We start from the raw sequence: 26764 nt of genomic DNA, 5'->3' as shown, positions 1-26764 counted from the left end.
TATCAGTGAAAACATTCATACAACAACTGAAACACTATATTATCTGTGTGTATTATCATTCTCTCTATTGTATCAATAACACTGCAAAAATAAAAATGTGTGGCCGAGATATTCATAGAGGATTCGTTTGTATATCAGTTTTAACCATATCAAGATAAAAATGAATATTATTTGAAAACTAAATTTACTGGGTTTTTTTTTATCATTTTAATGTTGGTACCGTATATCTTCGCCTGTAAGTCGATCTCGGCTATAAGTCGAGTCCCTAATTTCAAGCCTCTGGAAAGTACACTGGTTTTTGTACCAAATGATGTGTGTCCCTATTGCTTTAGATAAGTGAACTGCAGAGATCAGTCTATTTTAAGGGAAAGCTTAGTAATATTCATGAAGTTAATCACCGCCAAAACATTGTTTGAACAACCATTAATGCCAGTGACCAGATTTCAAAATAAACTCAGGCAACAGGTAGTTAGTATTGTTTACATTTTTACTATTAGTTATGACTGTTAATTTAACTAAGTGGACTGTTGTCTTGGCAAGTGAGTGAGATCGTACGCCTTTTCGCATAACCAAAACCGTTCTAATGCCAAAAAAAATAGGTTATAAAAAATAAATGTGTCAAATTAACATATTTGAGTATAAATACATGGCATACTTCAACAATAAAACTTGTAAAATAATCCCCAAAACTACTGAAAATATAAGGACAAATCATGAACCCCTTTATAATTGTGAATTGCCCGTTAGTTGAAACTGGTTCTGTCAAACATTTAAGCCCTGTTTTATGAAGCTATCTTAGTGCAAAGATCACTTTAAGTACATAAGGTATTGGGTACATGTAGTTTGGTACATAAGGTGATCTTAGCTCTAAGATCGCTTCATAAAACGGGGCCTTGGTTTGTTGAAGTCAATGTAAAGAATAACAGTGTATAAGTTAATTGTTGTTCCTTCTTCTTCTAGCCACTTTGTTGATAACATGTACATAAAATATGTGATATAAATACAAGCAAAACCCTGTAGGCTAAAACATGCAGTCACCTGCATCTATACTAGTAATTCAGAATGGATGGCTGCCAACCTATCCACATAGTGTAGAACAAGACAGACCGGTACAATTTCTGTACTAAGTTATTAAGTATATGTTCCATTGGCATTGCACGCCATCGGCACGAGTCTTTATTTTCTCCCACATTGCAGCTGTCATGCAACATTGATTGCATGCATTGATCACATGTATGCTAGTGCTAGAGTTGATGGTTAAGTATTGGCCATTTGAATAAAATGAACTGATGAAATTGCGTCTCCATTCCATTTTATTTTTAATAAATGTTGATTATATTGCAGCTGTCATACGACAAGTCACATAGTTTGCATGCATTGATCACGTGTAATCATTATACAGTTAGTGTTGTTTAAGTATGATTTTTTTTTTCAGTTGAATAAAATTAAGAAGTTTGTTTTGTTTAATGACACCACTAGAGCACATTGATTTATTAATCATCGGCTGTTGGATGTCAAACATATGGTTATTTTGACACAGACATAGAGAGGACGTAACCCAGTGGTGACGTGCTTGTTTAATGCGCGGTTGGTCTGGACTGATCCCCATCGGTGGATGCATTGGGCTGTTTCTCATTCCACCCAGTGCTCTATGACTGGTATATCAAAGGCCGTGGTATGTACTGTCCTGTCTGTGGGATGGTGCATATAAAAGATCCCTTGCTACTAATGAAAAAATGTAGCGGGTTTCCTCGCTATGACTGTGTCAAAAATGACCATATGTTTGATATCCAATAGCCGATGATTAATAAATCAATGTGCCCTAGTTGTGTCGTTAAACAAAACAAACGTTTTCTAGATTGGAGCTAATGCTGGAATAAAACCCAGAACAGGGCGGGACATAGCCCAGTGGTAAAGCATTCGCTTGATGTGCTGTTGGTCTAGGATCAATCCCCATCGGTGGGCTCATTGGGCTATTTCTCATTTTAGCCAGTGCACCATGACTGGTATATCAAAGGCTGTGGTATGTGCTATCCTGTCCGTGGGGTGGTGCATATAAAATATCCTTTGCTACTAATGGGAAAATGTAGCGTGTTTCCTCTCTGAGACAGTATGTCCCAGTTACCAAATGTTTGACATCCAGTAGCCGATGATTAATAAATCAATGTGCTCTAGTGATGTCATTAAACAAAACAAACTTTGAAACCCAGCACCTGTTAACTATAAGCCTTGGGGCTTAACCACTGCACTGCATGTTAAGGCCATTCATAAAATATGCCACGATTTCATGTTAGTTGTTTCCTAGGGGAAATAACTCTGCATGTGTTCATCCACGGGGTTCTTGTTTTGAAGGCTTTGTGGATCGTCCTTGATCCTTCCGTAAGCTTGTGACTAATTGTTCCTGCAGTACATTGTACTTTTCCAATTTTCTTTTCATGATCGGATTACGTCTGTTTGGAGACTTTTTCAGGAAATATATATTTAGAAAAGTAAAACGGGAAAATTAGAATAAAAATTATATAATCAGATTAGATGCTCATTTTTAGAAAATGTAATTTTGTTTTAGATGGCTTAAAGTAAAATTAGACCTATCATTGTGTATTAAGGCTGCTCGGTTGAATTTAAACCATTGTTCATGTATCTAAGCTGTTAAAATTGTATTTAAACATTTTATTGTGTATTTAGAATAATAAATTTGTGTTTTTAGTTAAAAGTTTTTGTTTAATGACACCACTAGAGCACATTGATTAAATTAATCATCGGCTATTAGATGCCAAACATTTGGCAACCAGAGGAAACCTGCTACATTTTTCCTAATGCAGCAAGGGATCTTTTATATGTACTTTCTCACAGACAGGATAGCATATACCATGGTCTTTGACCAGTTGTGGTGCACTGGTTGGAAGGAAAAGAAAACCCTAACAGTTGAATGGATCCACCAAGGTGGTTCGATCCTGTGACTCCAATACATTAAGCGAGCACTCAACCAACTGAGCTAACTCCTGCACCTGTGTTTTGAGATGACCAAGTGTGTTTTGTGTGTTTTGAGATGACCAAGTGTGTTTTGTGTGTTTTGAGATGACCAAGTGTGTTTTGTGTGTTTTGAGATGACCAAGTGTGTTTTGTGTGTTTTGAGATGACCAAGTGTGTTTTGAGATGACCAAGTGTGTTTTGTGTGTTTTGAGATGACCAAGTGTGTTTTGAGATGACCAAGTGTGTTTTGAGATGACCAAGTGTGTTTTGAGATGACCAAGTGTGTTTTGTGTGTTTTGAGATGACCAAGTGTGTTTTGAGATGACCAAGTGTGTTTTGAGATGACCAAGTGTGTTTTGACATGACCAAGTGTGTTTTGTGTGTTTTGAGATGACCAAGTGTGTTTTGAGATGACCAAGTGTGTTTTGAGATGACCAAGTGTGTTTTGAGATGACCAAGTGTGTTTTGTGTGTTTTGAGATGACCAAGTGTGTTTTGAGATGACCAAGTGTGTTTTGAGATGACCAAGTGTGTTTTGAGATGACCAAGTGTGTTTTTCTGTAAGAAGCATGAAAGTAATATGTATTGCATGATATACATTCAACACATTTTTTAATGTCGGTTATATGGCATCAGACCAAACAGATGATGAAAATGGAAACTCGTACATATAAGTATCAATTAAATCAGCGAGTAGATTTTCGTAAATTTGTAATATGTAAAAAAAAAATGTTTTTTTAAAGCCATGCTTATCCACTGGTCAATAATAATTAGCTATTAGTTGATCTGGTGGTTAATGTTAATGGAATCCTTACTATCATTATGGTAAAATAAACACATACCATTAATTTCCTCATGAAAGGTGGGGGGGGTTTTTTGTTTTGTTTTTTTGTTGGGGTTTTTTGTTCATTTTTGTTCTTTTTCTGGATGGAATCTACCTCATTAGGCTGCCAAAGAATGATAAATGCTTGCTGGCTGCCTTTCATAGACAAGGTCCAGCTGCAATGGCTTATTATAGGTTATGTGGGGTCAGTATTATTGTTCATACTTTCTGATTCGGAGAGATCAGGTGTTATTGAGAGTTACTCAGACTGTCAGAGTAATTAAGAAAATAACACAGATGTCAGTATTCCAAAATAATCATATTTTTTAAGGAGATATTTCAAGGTTACATATATGCCATGATCCTAGTCAAAGCTGCTGTTTTCTACATGCAAATCATATATATTTTATAATAACAAACCTTCTCTTTTTTAAAAATGGCTTAACTCAAAAATGAACATGTCAATGAGATGTTTTCCGTATTTTATTATATTTTGTTTAGTGAAGACAAATTTACTTTGTACTTTGACTGAATAAGGTTAACACAGATTAGCTGTTTTATAAAGTTAAACTTTGTTTTATATAATGACACCACTAGAGCACACTGATTAATTTATCATCGGTTATTGTCAAACATTTGGTAATTTGACATATACAACATTTAGTCTTAGAGGAAACCTGCTATATTTTTTCATTAGTAGCAAGTAATGTTTTATATGCACTTTTCCACACAGACAGGACAGCACATACCACTGCCTTTGATATACCATTGAATGGGATATGAAAAAAATAACAATTAAAGAATTGGTCCACCAAGGGGGATTGGTAGTACAGGGGCTGGAAATTGACACGTTTGATGATGAGGATTTAAAACATTTTGTCCTTGGCTAAAATTCATAAATAAATAAAAATTAGTTTCATGTGTCTAATATTTTACTAGTTCCTTGTTTTGAAGTGTGATTTTTCAATCTGATAATCTTTAGGTGAAGTACATTTCCTTGTTCTAGGCGTTATTGATCTCATTCTAATGCTGTTGTTTGTACAAACATGTACTGTACGCTGACAATACCATCCTGTCCTATTTCAGTGCTTCCTGGTTCAAAAGAATGCTAAGTTTCCCTACGCACAGAAATGGGATGACAATTTCACTATTGTTTCACACCGATTCCTTGAATAAACGGGCAAATAAGATCTGTTTGTCAAGACAGTTGACACTAGAGGAAAGTCTAAGTCAGACGGTCTTAATGAAATGCTTTCGGCATTCCCGCATAACTGACTGCTGTAAGGAATGCCTTCGAAACTAATTTTAATTCCAGGAATTATTGTCTCTCCGACTGACAATGGATATTCTTTGAAACAGAATAGCTGACTATTATTCAAATTTTGTCCCCCTTTGTTTTGTTTTTTTTGTTTTTAAAACCTTTTTTGACTAGTAGGTAGCAGTTATAAAACAAACAAAATTCCTGTCTGTTGCATTGTATGGAACTTATTTATTTGGGGTTGTTGGGGTTTTTTTTTAGGAAGGAAAAGATTTTTAATAATGCCTGTGGCACAAGCACCTGAGACAAAAGCTCTACCGACTGAGCTAGACCCTGCCGCCCTCAGCACATTGGTTTATAAGGGGAATATTTTGTCTTGGTTTTGTTATTGAAAAAAAACTGTAGACTTTGAAAAGTTCTTCAATTTCTGGATGGTGCTTGATATGTGCTCAAGATTCAGGGTTTCTGCCAGAAAGATATTTTTGGGTATGGCCCTATGGAATTGATTTTTTTTTTATTGCGAGTGCTATTGACATCTGCAGTTGATGAGGGGTCTGGGGGGAGGTGGTGTGGGCCCCTCCCCCCCCCCCCCAAAAATGCAATTTAGGATCCCTCAGATGCATTTTCCAACCATCTGTGAATTCCTTGGTCCCCATCATGGTTGTTAGTGCAAATACGAGTTCGGTATAAACAAATATAATTCTTTCACATATGTCGAAAATATCTGAGAAAATAATGCCTGATCATTAAAGTAAAATTAAATGCTCCACTAAAATATATCCTGTTACTGTTAGGTTGTTCCCATTGAATTGACTCGTTAATAATACAGTAATGATATGACTAATTAAATTTGTCAAAAGGTTAACTAAAAAGATTAAATCTGCAAAAACATTTGGTATGTCATACACAAATAATATTTTGGGGGGATGGTGTTTACCCATTTTACCCTTTGGCAGAAACTCTGAGATTTTGTAAATATGAAATTTTGAAATATGAAGTTCAGTGAAATAAATATATTTCTGAGAAAAAAAAATCTATATGGTGATTTTGCCAAATTCTACCAGATGTCAGTTCACACAAATTCCTAAAATGGCTCACTTTTCAGTTTCACCCAGAATGCTTGTTAGTAAATATGAAGGTAAAATATATGAATCCATGGCCTGTAGTTATGTTACAGTTAAAAATGATTAGAAATGTGCTTTAAAAGTGTTATAAGCTGGTAGATACTGGGTTCGCAGCCCAGCAGTACCGGCTCCAACCCAGAGCGAGTTCTTAAGGGCTCAGTGGGTAGGTGTAAGGCCACTACAACCTCTTCTCTCTCACTAACAACTAACAACGAACCCACTGTCCTGGACAGCCCAGATAGCTGAGGTGTATGCCCAGAATAACATGCTTGAACCTTAATTGAATATAAACACAAAATAAGTTGAAATTGAAATTGAAAAAGTGTTTGGGAAAAAAATATTTTACAGAGTTGCACTTAATAGGTAGTAACTAACACATCAGCAAAACCCCCTAAAAACTCGATCACTGAGCCTATATCCTGCCTCCAGTTTAGATAAAGTGCGCACTGCACTTTACTCCCGTAATGAGAAGCAACCTTATAAGTGATGTCCAGATAAATAGTTTTATTTTACAAATTGAAACCTCTGTCCTCCTGGCTGGTTTCCACCAAATAAATGGATTGCCTTCTCGCCTGATTTGTGCCCCGAAACCACACAGTACGTACGAAGTGCTAACCAAATGAGGCTTAATAACGGCACCGTGATCAAACCCAATTTTACACTGATCTGAGAACACGAACGATGGGACTCGCTTCTCATTTATCATTTGTGTTCATCGTAGAGGAATGTGACCAAAAGACGCGAAGGAAGACACAAAAGGATTCCTGGTAGGCGGTGTTGAGGGAATGCTAGTAGGCAAGTGTAATGGATAAAAATGTTAGTAGGTGGCAACGTAGGAAACCCTAGCACGTCCTGCCAGCTATGGATTACAAATGTCTTGGGAGAATTTTATCTCTTAATAAACATCGGATTACTTTTTATAAAAAGATTCCGATTTAAAAAAAGAATTCTACGAAAGGTCAAAGCTGTCATGATATGAAATATCAGATTGAGAGAATGAGAATACGATATACAGTGAAGACAACGTTAAATGGCTCAGATAGTCCAGTAATGATATCAAGGATTTCTAACAGTCATATAACTCTTTGTCAGGGGATAAGAAATATGTTTTTTTCAAAAAGGTAATAGCTTCTGTACAAAGTTGGCTGCTTAATACCTTGGTTTATTACTCATATACATGTAGGCAGAGAGATGCAGAAACAGATTTTGCTAACTTTTCCCTAGGGAACGATATATTTTTTTTCTGACATTCATTGCTTTAGTCCTGTGGTGTCACAATAAGCAACAAAACCCAAAACATTTTCATTCAATTGCTTGGTGATGGTGTCAATGTAATTGTAGCCTGTTGAATCCTAAATTTGACTCCATCGTGCCAGTACATTCCCCGGTTTGGCAGTACTCATGTTACATTGTTAGGCCCAAAACAAATGTGTTGTTGAACAATAAAGTATAAATTGATTCTGGGGTTGTGGTGGTGGGGTGGGGTGGGTTAAATGTGTGAATGTGTCAGATTGATGACATTTCACTGTCTTTTGTTCTCAGCATGGTGAACTTATACAAAATGCTTTGTTTAAAAATACCCCATTAAATGATTTAAGAATGACAGTGGGTAATAAACAGAATGCCAAACTCACTACTCGGCAGTACTATTCATCTTGCACTCAGGAATACTAATACTTTTTGAAAATGTCACAGAAAGGAAGTCCAGCCTGAACAGGTGCTGTGCATTACTCACACAGATAGGTGTCATAGGAAATCTTACCCCCCACCCCCCCCCCCCCCCGAAAATCTTCCCCCTAGGGGGTATATATCCTAGGAAATATACCCCTGGGGCAAGATTTCCTACAATATATAACCCCAGGGACACCTGTGCCCATGACAGCCGTGCAATACAACAGCTTGCTCTGAATACACATTAAGCCCTATGATCTGACCTGACCTGACCTGACCTGATGTGACCTGACCACTAACCTTTTAAAATTTTATTTTCAGTATTAAATACGACCGTAAAAGTATCTTTTTGCTTTAACCACAAGTTTTACAGTCATACTTAATTCCTCATCCTTTGTTTCAACTAGAACTTTGTTTACACTGGAGGTTTCATCTTTGGAATGAATGAATCAATCAATCAATCCTAGACCAACTGCGCATCAAGCGAGCACTTTACCACTGGGCTACATCCCGCCCCTTTCAGTATAACTAGGTTCCAGTGTTATCCAATCTTATGAAATCAATCATGCACAAAATCAGGCAAGTTGACTGTCAGCAGCTAGATAGAGCCAACAGAGACTGATGAATTGCACAAAGACAGCATACTTGTCAGCAGCATTGCCTGGCATAGCATTACACAGAGTGTTCACCTCAACTGAACATGGCAGTTCCTTCAGTCATTCTCTAAAGAGTCTCCATTTTTATTTTTATTTTTCTCCTTTTAGTAAATTAAATTATTTAGTTATCTTTTGTGGTCATATATAATCGTTGAAAGTATAATGTTTTTATTCTATAGCAAAAATTAATAAATAATTTTGGCGGGAAGCCATCATTATGCAGATTTGAGATTATTGGTCTTTAAATCTTCTTTTTTGACTACTGTGATGTGTTTTTGGTCATTCTAGTGTTTGTGGTAGCTCAAAATGAAATGGAAAAGATGTGTAACTCCTGAACTGGGTCAATAATTTTAATGCATGTCAGTTGTAGAATATTGTTTGCTTTGGAGGAATATTGAGATGGTCTTTTAAAATGGGTGACTGTGTAATACAGGTTCATTTGGGAGATTTCGTGCATTATATTGTTTTAAGTGCACATGCTTCAAATAATGTTTTATTTTAAAACATTTTAGAGAAGAAATTGTTGCTTTTACATAACATTTGTATATTTATGTGTTCAGGAATACATACGCACTGTGGTACATATACATAACTGTTGACATTAATTGTAGTCTCATCCTACAAAAATGTTTGTTTTGTTTTTTTGTAAATAATTTGTTTTGTTTGACATAAAAAAAAGAGTAAAAGTGTTTTGGAAATAACAAAAATTACAATCGGATCAGAAATAAATATATGTATAAAAAAAAAAAATAGCTATGGGATGGACTATATAGATATTCTTACTATATGTTAATCCACAACCTAAAATGTTTTAGGTTTTTTGTCTATTTTTATTGACAAACCATTAAAAAAAACCCACCTCAATTACTGGTAAGTTTTCATGCTGTCCTTTTTTTTTTCAGTACAATGTTAAAAATATATATTATTTAGAATTGCCTTATTCTGCAGCTGCATTTGCATTTCGCATTTTCTTCTTTTTACTTTTTTTCCTTCTTTTGTTTTCTTCTTGTGTGTTGTTGGAATGTGTGTCAGTCATGCCAATGTCAAGAATCTATTTCCACTCCTGTTCCAATACATGTTGAGGAAGAAATCAATTTGGGGTAAACACAAATTGCCGGTGTGTAAAGCTGACGTTAGCGTAATGTGCAGGCCCTGGTGCTTGTGATATACAGAGCCTATTGATTGAGAAGGGGCAAGAAAGCTGAGAGCTTTTCATTACTCTACGTGCAGAATGTTGGTCAAACCAAATACGCTGAATTCACAATTTTGTTTCTAACGTGGGATGCATATCTTTTACTGTATATGCTGACCGTACAATAAGAGAATGAAACCAGTGGCATAGCATGAGTGGGGGGGGGGGGGGGGGGGGCACCGGGGCAGTTGCCCTGGGCACAAAATTCTGTACTGGTGGAAGGGACTTTGGGAGTGTTAACAGTCCACTGGTTAGGGGGCGCAATACTTGCCTTGCCCCGGGCGCTGGCAACCCACGCTAAGCCACTGAATAAAACTAAAGTCCTTTTGGTTGATTTGTGGTAACCCATCCCATGTAATAAGAATACATAAATCTGGTATTTATGTAGGTATAGGTGTACTTGTTATTTGAGTAAAGTTACTTTATATACTCACAGACAAAGATTCCCTGTGTGTGAATTGTTCAATGTGTACTATATGTTTAGCAGTAATGAAGAAAAATCAGATTATTTTCAAAAACAATTTTTTGCTTATTCACAAACATTATGAGGGGATTTTCATTTTATATGTACCGCATACCCGGTATATGTATTTTGTGTAAGTTACTTTAAGTAAAGTCAGGGCTTTAGATTGCACCAAAGTTAAGGCGATAAACTTTGTGCCAAAAATACGTATGCCAAAAATAATTATGCCCAAATTAAGTACAAACTTGCTAACCTCAAAATATTTCATCCTTAAAATTATTGAAATGTTAAGCTTAATTAGATTAAAATAACTAGAAATGCATTTCTGAATATTGACAAATCTACAGCAGCTGTTAATGACAGTACTGGACTAAACCGACCTTCCTGCACTCACACAAGACAGAAGACCCTGTTGTGCCCAAATTAGTGAGATCTGAAGCCCTGAAAGTTGCTTTCTGTATAAGAGAGAACTTACTTTATAGGTGGAATTACTTTGCAAGTTTATTTTATATGAATAAAATTACTTCATATAAATAAAGTACTCTCTATAGGGAGATCGAGATGTAGCTTAATGAGATGCAATGGCTTATATGATCAATCCCCTTTAGTGAATAGACCCATTCTGGCTTTTTCCCATTTCTAATCTACTCAGCAACTGGTTATATCAGGCAGTGCTATGTGCAATCCAGTATATTGACAGGCACATATCCAGGGGTTTGTGAGGTGGTGGAGGAGGGGGGGGGGGGGGGGGGGGGGGGGGGGGATGGTAAGAGGTGTTGTACAGGCTTGTTTTTTCTTCTTTGATATTGGGGTAGCAGGCTGCAGCCCTTTGTGCCCCTGCCCCTGGATCAGTGCCTGATGGGTGTATATTATCAAATCAAATTCTATAGACTACAATAGTAACATATGTGGCTAAAACTCCTACCTGCAGGGTATCAATTGACATAAACACCACGGATATAAAGTGAATTGGAAAAAATTGGGGGTCAAGCTGCTCATTTCTGAGATAACGGGTAGCGTCTATGACTACTCTAGTTCCGCACAAAATTTGAGTACTTTTTTTTTTACAGGTACCCCATACTTGTTTCAAGCACAAGGCTACTTGACACAGTGGTACTAAATGAAATAAAATAGCATACATTTTTTGCCCAGATGAAACTTTTTTTTTTTACAACTAACACACTCACATTTATCACCAATCACAGGATTTGTGGTGGTCGCTTCTCTATCAAATGTTGGGTGTACCTCGAACTTTGACCCAGCTGGATGTTATTTGGTTAGTACTACCTGATGGGGAAAGTACTACCAGTAATGAATAAGATTAATCTACGAGGCAGTAACAGCTTTTTTCTCTCACTTTCTAAGTTACTGTTCACGAGACACCTCTACACTACATCTTTAAGTAATTTCTTGTTTATAGATTTATTTGCATATACAGTGAAACTCCTCTAAACTGGACACCCTTGGGACCAAGACAATTGTCCCCTATTAAGAGGGATTCAGTTTAGGGAGGTTATATTCTGTACTTGTTTTAAAAAGGGACTCTGTAAAACGTCCGGTTTTGACGGAATTTCGGTTTACAGGGTCCAGTCTTGAGAGGTTTTACTGTATAACGAAAGGTAAACACTTTTGTGGCTTTACATATGTCAGTGGTAGAGCATATGTTGAATTTCTGATGAATCATGGGATCAATTGCACTTAATTGACTTTAAGTTTGGGTTTTTTCGCTCAGTACCAACCAGTGTATACACAAGGCCATGGTATGTACTGACTTGCCTATGGGAAAGTGTATAAAAACATCCCTTACTGGGTTTCTTTAGAACATTGTAGTCTGTAGCAGAAGCAAGTTTACCATCTCTTGACCAGGTGTTAAAATTACCATATGATAGACATCAAACAGTCATATTTTTTAATGTACCGAGATGTCATTAAACAATTATTTCTTTCCATCTGTGGCTTCTGTGGCTCGGGGAGATAGTTGACGTGATGTTTTTCATCAGCGAGTTCTCTTGTTCATGATGGAGAACCATCAGACAATGTTCTGTTATTACACTTGATGGGGGGACCCTGCGGCCGGGCCATCAGCCTGCTTGTACTTCTACTCTAGATGACCAGATCTGTCCCGCTGACTTTCTGTGTAATTTGTTGATTATTTCACCAGCACTTTGGGGACTTTATTGATCTCCGTATTGCATGACTATCGGAGGAACATTGCCATAACGCAGAGTCAAAATCTACTTACGACAGACAAGCCTGCAGCCTCCGATGTCTATTAATTGAAATTATTGAACATTTATTAACGTTCTCTCTTCTTTTCTTCTCTTTTCTCTCTTTCTCTCTCTCTCTCTCTCTCTCTCTCTCTCTCTCTCTCTCTCTCTCTCTCTCTCTCTCTCTCTCTCTCTCTCTCTCTCTCTCTCTCTCTCTCTCTCTCTCTCTCTCTCGGTGTGCCGTCCTGCAGCATATTTAATAGTTCCACTTCTCGCACGCACGTCAATAGCAGGACTCTTGAGAGACAAGAATATAAATTAGTTTAATCATCCCCTTTGAATGCGGTCTCACACCACAATTTTTGCTAGGGTTGATTAGAGAAAATTCATGTACACTGGATGATATTATTCTTTAATCACATACTATTGGTTTTCATTGGGTAAAGTGGGTTCATTATACAGTAGGTGTATTGTAAGACGTGATGAAATCATCTTGGATGGATGCAAGAAAAGAATGGCATTTTAAAAATTATAATAACTGTCACAGTCTGTGAAATGTCAGCGTTTGGGATAGAATGGCTGTAATGTGATTTACAAGGATGAAAAATAGAAGGATAATTAATGTAAATCGGGAAATGTTAGCAAGAATACAATTTGTGCGAATTTAGTGAGGCCATGCGAGACTAGTATTTCATTACGCTATATTTAAAAAGACTGTTTCAAAAAACAATTGTGCAATTGTTTTGTCGGTGATTGACTGAACACACAATAATGGTTACATGCTACTGCTTAAACCAAAAGGATAGCAAACAACAAGAGTTAGTTAACATGCATATTCCTGCAATTTTCGAATAAATTTAAGTCAACTGTAAGCCACATAACATAATGATTGATCAAACATATTATTTCAGCTGATCCAACAACTTCAACTTTATTTTTGAATTCCTGATACAACGAGCTCATGTCACTAATTAATATGTCACTAATTAATATGTTACTTATTTGGATTTTGCTCAATTTTAAGAGAGCTAATATTTTATGATTTACATATACATGTTAATAAATGGTGTTATAAATATTAGGCTGTTTTTTAAAATGAATTCTTTACCTTTGTTCTGAACGTTCCAGCCAGTGCACCACGACGGGTATATCAAAGACTGTGGTATGTGCTATCCTGTCTGTAGGATAGTGCATATAAAAGATTCCTTGCTACTAATGGAACAAATATTGCGGATTTCCTCTATGACTGTGTCAAAATGACCATATGTTTGATATCCAATAACCGATGATTAATAAATCAATGTTGTCTGGTGGTGTCGTTAAACAAAAACAAAAAACTTTGTTCTTAAATATTCTAGAAATGATTGTTTTTGCTTGTATCATCTGGGAGCATAATTTTTTAACCATTCATTTTGTTTTTAAAAATTGGATTAATTCTTTATTTCTAAAATTCTTAAGAACTATTCACATTTGTCAGAATCTTACAAAGAGTTCTCTTCTTTTATATGATACACATAAGTAATATTCAGAAACATCTAGGCTATCAGTATAATACATCATGCATGTATGCACACCCACACATATACAAATGCACACAGTGTGATACACATTACGAACTTGTAAACTCACATACTTAAACACACAGACACACAAACTCTCTCTAACCCTCTCTCTCTCTTTCTCTCTATCTCTCTCTCTCTCTCTCTCTCTCTCTCTCTCTCTCTCTCTCTCTCTCTCTCTCTCTCTCTATCTATCTATCTCTCTCTCTTTCTGTGTATATGTGTATATATATATATATATATATATATATATATATATATATATATATATATATATATATATAAATATAATTTTACACGGTATATTTTTACTGACATTGTTTAATTTTCCATTAGAAAAATATACACTGACATTAACTTTTCTTTACCAGGATACTGTTTGTATGCTTGTAAAAATATTTCTAATTGTAAATGGTACTTTAAACATCATTTCAGTCAAAGTAAAAAAAAAAAAAAAAAAAAAAAAAAACTAGCAAGCAATACCCCATAATCAATGAATTAATAGTTAAAAATATCAATGGTTAATTCTAATTCAGCATGTGATGTTTATGAGATATTTTGATTGGGAGATGTCAAAAGTTCATTAAATGTTCATTAACAACACCATGTATGAAAATAGAAAGTCATTGCATGCGTTGTTGACTTCGGTAGTGGTTGTTAGCCAAACAACGTGAAAACCTGAAAGTGGTAACTGGATCAAATATCAATATACACTGTAGGTGGTAATTATAATATGTGGTCTACAGTATTGTGATTTTCTTTTTATAATTGGTGGTCCATGAATTGATGCCAATTTGCAACAAAGTCTTCACCAGTCCATATGAGATTAAGTCAAAGACAAACGTAGCAGATACAGTAAACAAATGAAGCTAAATTTACAAAGAAGACCAAATCCAAAGTTGGTGGCCAGTCACCAGTATCAAAACGTTAAAGTTGGTTTTGTTTAACAACACCACTAGAGCAATAATGGTTTATTAATCATCCGCTATTGGATACGAGACACTTGATAATTCTGACCTATGCATTATCAACAAGAAATCTTTGATTTGCAATTTCCCTCAAACAGAACAACGCATACCACAGCGTTTGATATATCAGCCATGGGGCTCTGTTTAGGACAGGGGGAAAAAAAACAGTCAGAGAATGGGTCGACCAAGGAGAAGGAAGGAAATGGTTTATTTAACTACACACTCAACACATTTTATTTACGGTTATATGGCGTCGGACATATGGTTAAGAACCACACATATAGAGAAAGAGGAAACCTGCTGTCGCCACTTCATGGATTACTCTTTTCGATTAGCAGCAAGGGATCTTTTATATGCACCATCCCACAGACAGGATAGTACATACCACAGCCTTTGTTACACCAGTCATGGAAAAATAGCCCAATGGGGCCACCGACAGGAATCAATCCTAAACCGTATCAAGCGAGCGCTTTACCACTGGGTTACGTCCCGCCCGTGACCAAGGGTGTGCGCTCTACTACCAAAGCAAGATCTCATCCAGTCCCTAGTATCCAAAACGTTATGAGCAGGTGGCATGTGGGTCAGTAGTAGAACATTCTTCTGAATTGTAATGAAACATAGGGTTGATTGCCCTTGATCAGATGGATCTGTCAGGTTTTTTCCCCCATCCCTACCACTGGGATATCGCAACCTGTGGTATGTACTGCCCTGGATGTGGCATTGTTGCAGTTTGATAGTAGTAGAGCCTTTGTAGCAGCATGTGTCTCTTCTGTCACATCCCAGACCAGGTGTTATATTAACCATATGTTGGACAGCAAAATATTTAATTACTGCTGTTTAAAATGTGTTATGGTGTTGTTGCACAAACATGCCTTACTTTTTCATTTAGCAGCAATAATGTTTAAATAAACCTTCAAAAGACAGCATGTGTTGCAATTTTAATATATATATATATATATATATATATATATATATATATATATATATATATATCCCTTATTTCCTCTGCGTCCAGAGTTTGCATTCTGTGTTAAGAACATTGTTAAACTGTATTTTTGTTCCATTCACTGAAAAACCTTTTTCTTAGTTTGATGTTTAGATATGTGATATGTGTAGCCTTTTCCTCACTTCCCAATCAGTTCAGCATGGTTTTCTGGCTCTCCCTGACTAGCTTTTGTACCCATGTTTACAAGGAGAACGTTTGTTGTTTGTGATAACATTAAGCCTGTACCATCTTGATTCACTCTTACCTGGTGTACAGGTGGGTAAAACAAGTATTTAGTGTGGGTATTTACCTTTTCAGTGGTACATACCAGAAGACAAGATCAAGCAACTTAAACTGAGCTAGAAACATTCCTTGGCAAAAACATTAATTATGTGATTTCTGATTTTGTTTTTTGCTAATGTACATATGTGTTTTGTACTGATGCAGGATTTGCAATTTGCAAGTATCTCAGTGGTAGATAGTTAATTCACCTTAAGATGCAAGGGAACACAATTTAACAATAGCTCACTGGTATAAAATGTAGTGGGGTTTGCAGTAGCTGTGTTGTAAAGAATTAATTTTCAATAAGGTGCCTGCAACTCAATGGTAGAGCAGTCTTCGCCATAAACAAAATCAAGACGAGCTGAAGACCACTCTCCTTAAATGGGCAGTTACATGAAGTTTCAAATGAAATTCATTAAATGTTTAATTACAAGGCGATCAATTTTCAGCTTTCTTAAAACTTTCCAGGTGAGAATGAAGGTGACAATGATGAATCACCTTTCTTGGTACGGTGTGGTGATGTAGGATTTGCATGTCGTTCAATGGCAGACAGTTCACTCTGAGGTGCCATGGAATAGGATTTGCAGTAGCATAGAATTAATTTTCCCCTAGGTGCGATGGAGCAAAATTTACCTATAGCTCAGTGGTAGAGCAATCGCCATACGGTGCAATGGAATAGGAGTTGCATATAGCTCAACGGTAGAGAATTTTCTCTAGGGTGCAATGGAGTAGAATTTGCATATCATTGAATCGAAATTTGCTGGTAGCTTGGTGGAGAAATGCTGCAAGGCCCATATTTTTGAAGCTTGTTTTAGCGCTACAAAATCATAAAACCATTGTAAGCTATGATGTCACTATGTTATGTACTGTAGTGATGTCATAGCCTACGATGGTTTTACGATTTCGTAGGGCTGAGATAGCTTCGAAAATATGGAACCAGGATGGTAAGTGGCATAGGGGAAGAGCGTTCAACCTAGGGAGAAATGGCGCATGTAGCATGGTGGTAAAATGACCACGAGAGGAATAAGATTGACTGGTACACATGGCTCAGTTATAGAGAATTCATCCTAATGTTCAATGGAACAGCATTTGCATGTACAGTCGAAACCTCTCCAGACTGAACCCTCTGTAAACCGAACCCTCTGTAAACCGGACCCTCTGTAAACTGGAATTCCTTCAAAACCAGAACTTTTACAGACTCCCTTTTTAAAAGACAGGACAAAACTTGACCTATCTAAACAAGATCCCTCTTAAACAGGACATTTGTCTTGGTCCCAAGGGTGTCCGGTTTAGAGGGGTTTCACTGTAGTTTATAGTAAAGCATTGGTAGGTCAACTGCTATGCAAACCTGCCTACATTTACATTTGATTATTTAAGTTTATAAACAATTTCTTCTTTAACCTGCTTAGTGTAAATCTTGTGTACTTTCAGAATGTTCCCGTCTTTCACGAATTCCAGCAGAAACCGTGCCTCTGTCGGATCCAATCTCCGCGACGAGGGTGTTATGTGGAGCCTTAATACTTCCAACGATAGCCACCATAGTCGGCAAGCTTATGTTTGGAAGTGTACAGTCAAACTTCCAGAGGACATTGCTGGTAAGACCTATCCTGTGTGTGTGAACGATGGACATGCCTATTTGGATCACTAAACAAAAAAACTACTCAAAAACTTGTTGATTTTTTTTACACCTCAGTGCATTGCGTAAGGAGGTTTGCTGTTTTGAAAGGGGGCAAAGAAAGAGTCAAACTGTCATTTTAGTTCTGTAATTTTAACACTTGGTTTACAAAGAATGAAAGTCTTGGATACATCAGTTATCAGGACTAGAGCTCTGTGGGTGAGCAGAAAATGTTGCCAAATTATCTATTAAACTTCAACCAAAATTGTAGAAACCCAATTATTTTCTAACAAATTATCAATTATTTCATGAAATTATTTAGCCAAATTAAAATAAAATTTGCCAATTATTTTTGAATTTCACAATTGGTAAATTTGGCGAGTGCCAAAGCTAGTCCAGGTTGTAAGTCATTAGTTCAGAGGGCAGAATGTAGCTCAGTGAGACAGAATACCTGCATGATATTGAGTTGAAATGGATCATATGATCAATTGCATTCAGTGGATTCGGGGATTTTTGTTTCCATCCCAACCAATGCCCTTGTACATTAAAGGCTGTGATATGTACTGTCTTGACAACGAGGAAGTGCATATCAAATATCCGTTGTATTAAACACCAGATACGGAAATAGCCATAGTTTTAAAGTGCTGAGGTGTCATTAAACAAACATTCCTTTCCTTTTTATTCATCGGAATGGGAAAAAACAACAAAAATGGATTCATCTATTAAATAGGATGTTGATTCTATGCCTGTGGTGCCTAAATGTTGCTGTATTGTGCTTCAGCACGCAATTGAAGAAACCTGTTACCGCCAGAACAGATGATCGAGACATTTGACCCACAATCTGAGCACACTTGTATTATTACCATCAATGTCTGCAGTGCAATGTACATGTATTTACATCTGTTGCTATAGTTACCATGATGTGCATTCCATCACAATTTAATGTTAATTGTTGAGAGAGGCTTTTGTTTTCTTTTATTTACACAATAAGGTCCAATGTTTCTGCAGCAGTGGGTAAACGTGAACTTTCCATGCAGTGCATTTAGCACAAAACAAGTGTCTACTATCATAACAAACAATCTTTTAGACGGAATGTTTCAAGGGAATATATTAATGGATGTGGTAAACTAACAGTTTATAGTCCGTCCCACAGGGAACGCCTTTTATTTCGTACTATGAAATTTACTACAAGTTATTTATTTCTGAGCCAAATGATTTGTAAATTGCACACAAAAATTGCAAAAAAAAAGAGTATTTTTTTGTTATTTCCAAAACACGTTTACTTTTCTTCTTACGTCAAACCAAACTGTAATTAATTACAAAATTCATTTTTATAGAATGATGGGACAGACGATAGGCCTATTCACATTTTATGAACACACATATTTGTTGAGGTTGGTTGGTTGTGAACATACTAATTTTGTAAAGCTGGTTACTGTGGATTTGTTTGAGAAAGTATTGAGTACATGTAACATAAATTAAAAGTGACAGTCCCTAGTTTAAAAAAAAACTATGACATATTTTGCATCCCCTACCAGTCCCAAATGAAGGAGACTACAGGTTTCGTCTTTATTCTTCTGTCAGAGCAGGATGTAGCCCAGTGGTAAAGCGTTCACTTGATGTGCAGTCGGTCTAGGATCAATCCCCGTCGGTAGACTTATTTGGCTATTTCTCCTTCCAGCCAGCGCTCCTCAACTGGTGTAACAAAGGCCGTGGTATGTACTATCCTGTCTGTGGGATGGTGCATATAAAAGATCCCTTGCTGCTAATCGAAAATAGTAGCCCATGAAGTGGCGACAGTGGGTTTCCTCTCTCAATATCTGTGTGGTCTTTAACCATATGTCTGACGCCATGTAACCATAAATAAAATGTGTTGAGAGTGTCGTTAAATAAAACATTTCCTTCGTCCTTCTGTCTGTCTGTCTGTCTGTCTGTCTGTCTGTCCATCTGTCCCACATATAGTTTTTCGGACCTTTTTTCTCACAATTGCTTAAGATACTAAGCTGAAATTTTGTGTACATTGTACTGTTACAGATCAAGTTTGATTTTGTGGTGAGTTATCCATTTTTGACAGAGTTGTGGCCCTTGAACGTAGGAGATTAAGACCATTTGTTTTCCAGACTTTTTGTTTTTCACAATGCTTCAAGATATTGAGCTGAAATCTTTTTCATAGTTTTATCATGTACTGTCACAGATAAGTTTGATGTTAATGGTGATTTACCCATTTTTCACAATTATGGCTCCTTCACAGAGTTATGTCCCTTGAACTTAGGAGATATGAAAATGTATTGGGTCTGGTAGGGGACATGTATTGCTTTAGCAGTACTCTCAGAATGCTTGTTCACTATTAGAGCCATTTTCTTTTTTAAATTATTTAAATTAGAAGTTACTTACATTTTATTGTTTAGAATATTCATTTTTATACATCGAAGTGTTTCTGGTCATCCTGAGCTTTGTAATACACCGAAATACATTTTTCATAATTCTAAAAATGCACATAACTCTGAGAAGTAATGTGTATAGAGGCAAGCTTTAGTCTTATTTTTACTTTTCAATGTTACAGACTCTCGTTTCGCTCTGTTGTAACTTTATCCAGATGTTACAGGTTTGTAGATTAACCAAACGTAAGTGTCCATTTTAACCGGTTAAAACTAGGGTCTGTGCCATTAATAAATTAATTTGTATTGATCGGTCAACAGGTGGTGTCTGTATGAAAATCGTTTTAGAACAGTAAGAACATTGCAGCTAAGAGGTGTACTAATAACATAATTTATCGTATAACTTTCCCATGATATTAATGCCATAAACCCTTGTGATAATTTAGTGTATTAACCCGGTTAATAATGATATGCAAATGTGCAAGGTCTCTAGGTAATGTGTTGCTGTGGATAGGTCATTTGTTTACAAGCCAACAAGACCTGTATACCTGAGCTTGAGGTTTTCTGAGATTTAGTTAAAATGCGTGATGTCAAACTTTGTGCTAATTGTGATGACGTCATATTACCAATGGCGACGACTTTAGTATTGTGATTTACTAAAATTGAATTAAAATGTTATTTTAGAAGTGTTATAGGTTAAATAGAATTCGCTACTTGGTGGGTTTTTTAGTATGTAAAATATTAACATAGACTCAGTTGATATTTTCCATATTGAAAAATACTCGTGACGAATCCTCTATATATTCACAGACAGACAATGAAATATAAGCACACTAAATTGGAAACCTATAAATGCTGAGATTACTACTGCAATGAGCAAGAATAATAATTTCTGGCACTCATCCTTTTGAAGGTTGTTTTTCTGACTTCTTTTTTTTCAAATCATTCCTTGAAGTGAACTTTTGTAAGCTCCATGAGTTGGGGGGTGGGGGTTCATAAGATTTTATTGCATCAGAAAAAAAGAAATGTTTTATTTAACGACGCACTCCACACATTTTATTTACGGTTATATGGCATCAGACATATGGTTAAGGACCACACAGATTTTGAGAGAAAACCCGCTGTCGTCACTACATGGGCTACTCTTTCCGATTAGCAGCACGGGATCTTTTATTTGGGCTTCTCACAGGCAGGATAGCACAAACCATGGCCTTTGTTGAACCAGTTATGGATAACTGGTTGGTGCAAGTGGTTTACACCTACCCATTGAGCCTTGCGGAGCACTCACTCAGGGTTTGGAGTCGGTATCTGGATTAAAAATCCCATGCCTCGACTGGGATCCGAACCCAGTACCTACCAGCCTATAGACCGATGGCCTACCACGATGCCACCAAGGCCGGTCCTTATTGCATCAGAAGTCCCATCCTCTTAATGTGGTTATTCCATATTTTTGTTGACTTAGAAAAAAATTAAAACATTGCATCATGAATGTTCCATCATAGCAAGAAATTATCAGAGGCTGGGGTGTTTTCAGTGGTTGTTTTTGTTTGTTTGTTTTTGTTTTTTATTTGTTTTTTGTTTGTTATGAAAATATTATATGTCCTATAACATCACCATCTGGAGTGTTTAGCATTCATATGACAGCATTTAAAAATAAAAAAGGTCCCCTAGGAAAATTCAGTTCCAGTCTTTTATTCAGTATATGTTGTCAAAAAATGTCTTTAATACTATATTAAGGTTAACTGGGCAATGATAGTATGTATTAAAGATATGTTTTACAGTCGCTACCTGGATTCTTGTTACTCTCTGTTAAAATTATTTGGTAAATGTATACACAAGTCAAAGTTTGTTTTGTTTAACAACACCACTAGAGTACATTGATTAATTCATCATCGGTTAATGGATGTCAAATATTTGGTAATTCTGACTTGTAGTCATCAGAGGAAACCCACTACATTTTTCTTAATGCAGCAAGGGGTATTTTATTTGCACTTTCCCACAGACAGGAAAGCACATACCACAGCCTTTGACCAGTTGTGGTGCACTGGTTGGAACGAGAAAACACAAGTCAAAGCTACAGGGCTACAATACTGGACTCTCTACAATCGACCTACAGCTGTAACTAGACTGAAAATGTTTTAATTTGATATATATTATTAGTATCATATTTCTTTCTACATTACCTTCCAAATATATATATATATATATATATATATATATATATATATATATATATTAAATTATTCTTTGGTTTCTTGTTTTTGCAGGGTGGAATTGCATTTATTGCCATCAAAGGTGTTTTAAAAATCTACTACAAACAACACCAGTACATGAGGCAAGCTAACAGAGTTATCCTCGATTATCAAGAAGAATCTTCGACATCTCAGCCAGATTCACAACCTTCTGCTTCACAATAGAGATAGTTGACTGCAGATATATAATATGTGTGTGTGCGTGTGTTTTTGAGAGAGACATTTTGCCTTCTAATTGGCTGGACAAGTATGAGTGTGTTTGTTACTGGCAGCTGGTAATTGTCAGTTGTTAATTAGTCTCTAACACTTGAAAATGGCTGATAGGTAAGCAGAATGGTCACAGAAGGACATGACCTGACCAGACTTTCATGTACTGCTTTAAACTGATTTTTCTGTGTACTGTTCCTGCCTTTTTAAAGAGTGTTGCCAATTTGATGTTTTTAAAAGGGATGGGCTCACCTAAGACAATCTTCTGTGTTGGTCTAAACAGTATTGCTATCATGTCTTCACTTCCTGCTAACTGTATGTTTCCATAGCAGTGTTCAGCTTATGTATATTTTGTGCATATTGCATCCCAGAAACTGTGTGCATGTTTTGTATATCTCTAAACAGAAGTTATAAAATGTATACCAAACAACCACATTAGTACTATAATCTGCAGATGACCAAGTTGTAGTTAATTAACAACAGAAGAAGAAAAAATATGTAAACAAAACTTGATCTTAAAACAAATATGTTACAAGCAAAATGACCACTTTGTACTCGACTGGCTTAAATTAATGGAGTTGGCCCGATATTGGAAACTACTTGATACTGTGCAAATTCTGGTAATGGGCAAGCTCTGAAACTAGTATTGAGATAATCTTGATACTGTGCAAATTCTGGTAATGGGCAAGCTCTGAAACTACAGTATTGATTGAATCTTGATACTGTGAAAGACTTCACCTTTTCTCATGCTTTAAGCCTTATAAACATTTAGAATATGCTTATAAATATTTGGAATAAAGAAAGAGTATTAAATCCTCGTTCAAAATTGACACTTGTTACACTGTCATGAAAATCCTACATTGAGACACACAATAATTTAGAAAGGGATAGGTTAGACACAAGGCTTCAGCAAAGTCTTCAAACTTTACCTATGTGTATGATCAAGATTTCATTAAAGCTATGAGTCGAGACTTTATTAAAGCTTTGAGTCAAGCCTTTATTAAAGCTTTGAGTCAATACTTTATTAAGGCTTCGAGTCAAAGACTTTATTAAAGCTTTGAGTCGATATTTTTATAAAGCTATGAGTTGAGACTTTGTTAAAGCTTTGAGTCGATACTTTATTAAAGCTTTGAGTCAAAGATTTTATTAAAGTTTTGAGTATTAAAGCTTTGAGTCGATATTTTAATAAAGCTATGAGTTGAGACTTTGTTAAAGCTTTGAGTCGATACTTTATTAAAGCTTTGAGTCAAAGATTTTATTAAAGTTTTGAGTCAAAGGCTTTATTAAAGCTTTGAGTCGATACTTTAATTAAGCTATGAGTTGAGACTTTGTTAAAGCTTTGAGTCAAGACTTTATTAAAGCTTTAAGTCAAGACTTTAAAGTTGTACAAGCTCAGGACCTGTTCACGGGAAAGCCCTGATATTGTAATGGTCAAGCCCTGGGACTGGGCTGATAATGAGTTGTCTGGATATTGCAGTGTGTTTTATTTTATTGTTAAAAATGTTTGTTTTTTATTTATCTACTATTTATGTACAGTACCTGGCATGTTTTGGAAAGTTGGTTGTGCATGTTTACTTGAGACAAATGTTGGTTGTTAAAGCGACTGGCTCTGTGTTTATTATATATACATACTAGTCAGTCTGTTTTTGTTTTGTACAGATTTTAAAATTATATTTGAGAAATGGTTAAAAAAAAAAAAAAGTTAAGGAGCTATTGACAGTTATCAGGATTTTCACAATCTGTCCCACTCTCCATCTTAAAAGGGCAGGCGTACATAAAAATATTGAATTTGCAAGGGTTAATTTTATTAAAATGTTTTGTGTTTTATGTTTTTTTAAATTTGAACAGCTGAAAATTTGCCACACACAAATGTAAATAATGTCTGTGTGAAACTGAAAGGTTTTAACATCTTGCCAATTGGTAGTACATACCAGTAGAAGGATCTAAACACAAAACATTGACATGCAGCATGTCATTATAAATGTAATTCTCAGACCAATAAATAACTAAGGTCAAAGGTGAGGTAGTTTAACTAAAATAACATATTATGCCAAAAACTGAGGTTGTTTTGACTAAAATAAGCAACTATGGCCAAAACTAGGGTTATTTGGCTAACATGAATGACTATGGCCAAAGCTAGGGCTATTTGACTAAAACAAATTACTGTGGCCAAAATTGGGATTCTTTATCTGATATGGTTTCTTCTCTTGCTCAAGCCATACAGTTTCTGAAATTAAGTTGCTGTGAACTGAATGAGGTTTTGATGCTTATGGCTAGCTAATCAAAATGACAATACCATATTCAGTTGCATCTCTGTGTATGATAATATATACGAAGCTGTGAGATGTGTACAAGATCAACCACTCAGTCTGCATGTATTAAGACAACGAAGAACACAACCACAGTACAGCTATATAAGTTAAAATACACATTTATTAATTACAATACAGCTGTATAGATTATAATACAGTTGTATAAATTACATTACAGCTGTATAAATTACAAGTATAATCAAACTTGAAAAACAAGTAATTAATAGTTAATTTGTTGAATATTTTTTCTTCTTTTCTTCTTCTTTTTTTTTTCTTTTTTTTTTTCTTGGTTCATTGACAGATTTCTCAATATATTGTTTGTATGTACAAATATGTATTTACTATGTATACAGAAAATTAAAAACTGAAAAGAAAACTGAAATTGATTTGAGAATGTCTGTACCATTATCTTTTCCCTTTTAATGACTTGGCTTAGCTTTTGGATAATTCTTTGTCAAAAACCACATTGAGAATTGGCCACATTTGAGAGACCATATCTTAAAAACTTATGATCTGATTGGACCAGTTCTTCACATTTCAGTCTTTTCTACAACAATAACTTGGATACTAACTTAAAGAGAGTGAGGTTATAAAAAAAGAATCGCCCTTTTTCAGTATGCCCTCATGAATCGCAGTTAAAATATTGATGATAACTACCATTCATTCATTTAATACATATGCTTCATGATGTCGTGAAATGCTCACTAGCATGGTTTAATTCAGCTGCCGGAACAGGATGGGCCACTTGTGTGTCATTTAGATTCTCTCCAGAATTGTGTCTTTTAAAACGTCGCTCCACTTAGATATATACTGAAGGCCAAAAGAAACTTTACCATAGTTTTAAATCACTCTGGTGTAAAAACAACAAAAGATAGTCGCATGAGGTAAAATATATTGACTAGATCAATATGTCAACATTAACATAACTAAAAATGAGTGTCATTCAGCATGTGATAATGACGTCACATTTTCCCAAAGCGAGGTGGTGTACACAAATCGAGCTTTCAACTTCATGGACGACATGCAAAGCATACAGACAATCACTCAAGTCCAATAACAAGTCACATTAATAGCGTGTGTGACCACCCCTTGCCCCAATACAAGCAATAATTCTCCAACGCATAGAAAAAATCAGTCGTCTGATGAGGTCACGTGGGACGCGTTGCCATTCTTCTTGAAGGGCCTGGATCATTCCTGTTGGTTGGCTGGAGGGTGTGGTCATTGTCGAACACGGCGATCCAAAACATCCCAGAGGTGTTCTATGGGGGACATGTCTGGGGAGCGTGCAGGCCATGGCAATACGTTTACGTTGTTGGCTCTAAGGAAGTTCTGTGTGATTCTGGCTGTATGAGGTCTGGCGTTGTCTTGCTGAAAAATGACACCATGTGGCTGCCGTTGGAGAAATGGTATTGCAGTTGGACGAAGAATGTCATCCCTGTAACGTTGAGCTGTCAAGTTTCCGTGAACGATGACCAATGGTGTCCTTTCCTGTGCACAGATACCTCCCCACACCATGACACTCCCTCCACCATATGGCATGACCTCCTGAACGCAAGAAGCCGCCACTCGTTCTCCCCTACGGCGGTACACACGCTGTCTTCCATCAACTCTGAACAAACAGAACCGGCTTTCATCAGTGAAAAGAACCCGCAGCCAATCACGTCACTGCCAACGTCATACAGTCCTAGCCTATGTCAATCTCAAACGACGATGTTGTGGTGTCAGTAAGTGTCCTCTATATGGTCTGTAAGCCCTTATTCCATGAGTCCTGAGTCGCCTGGCCACTGTCTGTCTACTAACCCTGTGACCTAAGGCATTCATTGCTGATGACGTCACTGTC

General features: G+C 36.2%; 1 protein-coding gene across 1 annotated transcript in view; it reads left to right on the top strand.

Moving 5' to 3' along the window:
• Positions 1-25850, top strand: part of LOC121383234 (E3 ubiquitin-protein ligase MARCHF5-like) — an 81966-nt gene extending 56116 nt beyond the window's left edge. The window contains exons 5-6 of the mRNA XM_041513126.1: positions 17592-17755; positions 22421-25850. Coding sequence (XP_041369060.1) covers positions 17592-17755; positions 22421-22570 — 314 coding nt within the window. The 3' untranslated portion in view covers positions 22571-25850. The remainder of the gene's footprint in view (positions 1-17591; positions 17756-22420) is intronic.
• Positions 25851-26764: the final 914 nt, after the last annotated feature.

Source organism: Gigantopelta aegis, chromosome 10 (assembly GCF_016097555.1).
Source record: "Gigantopelta aegis isolate Gae_Host chromosome 10, Gae_host_genome, whole genome shotgun sequence".
In the NCBI taxonomy this organism is placed as follows: Eukaryota; Metazoa; Mollusca; class Gastropoda; order Neomphalida; family Peltospiridae; genus Gigantopelta; species Gigantopelta aegis.
This window is presented reverse-complemented; position numbering and strand designations above follow the sequence as displayed.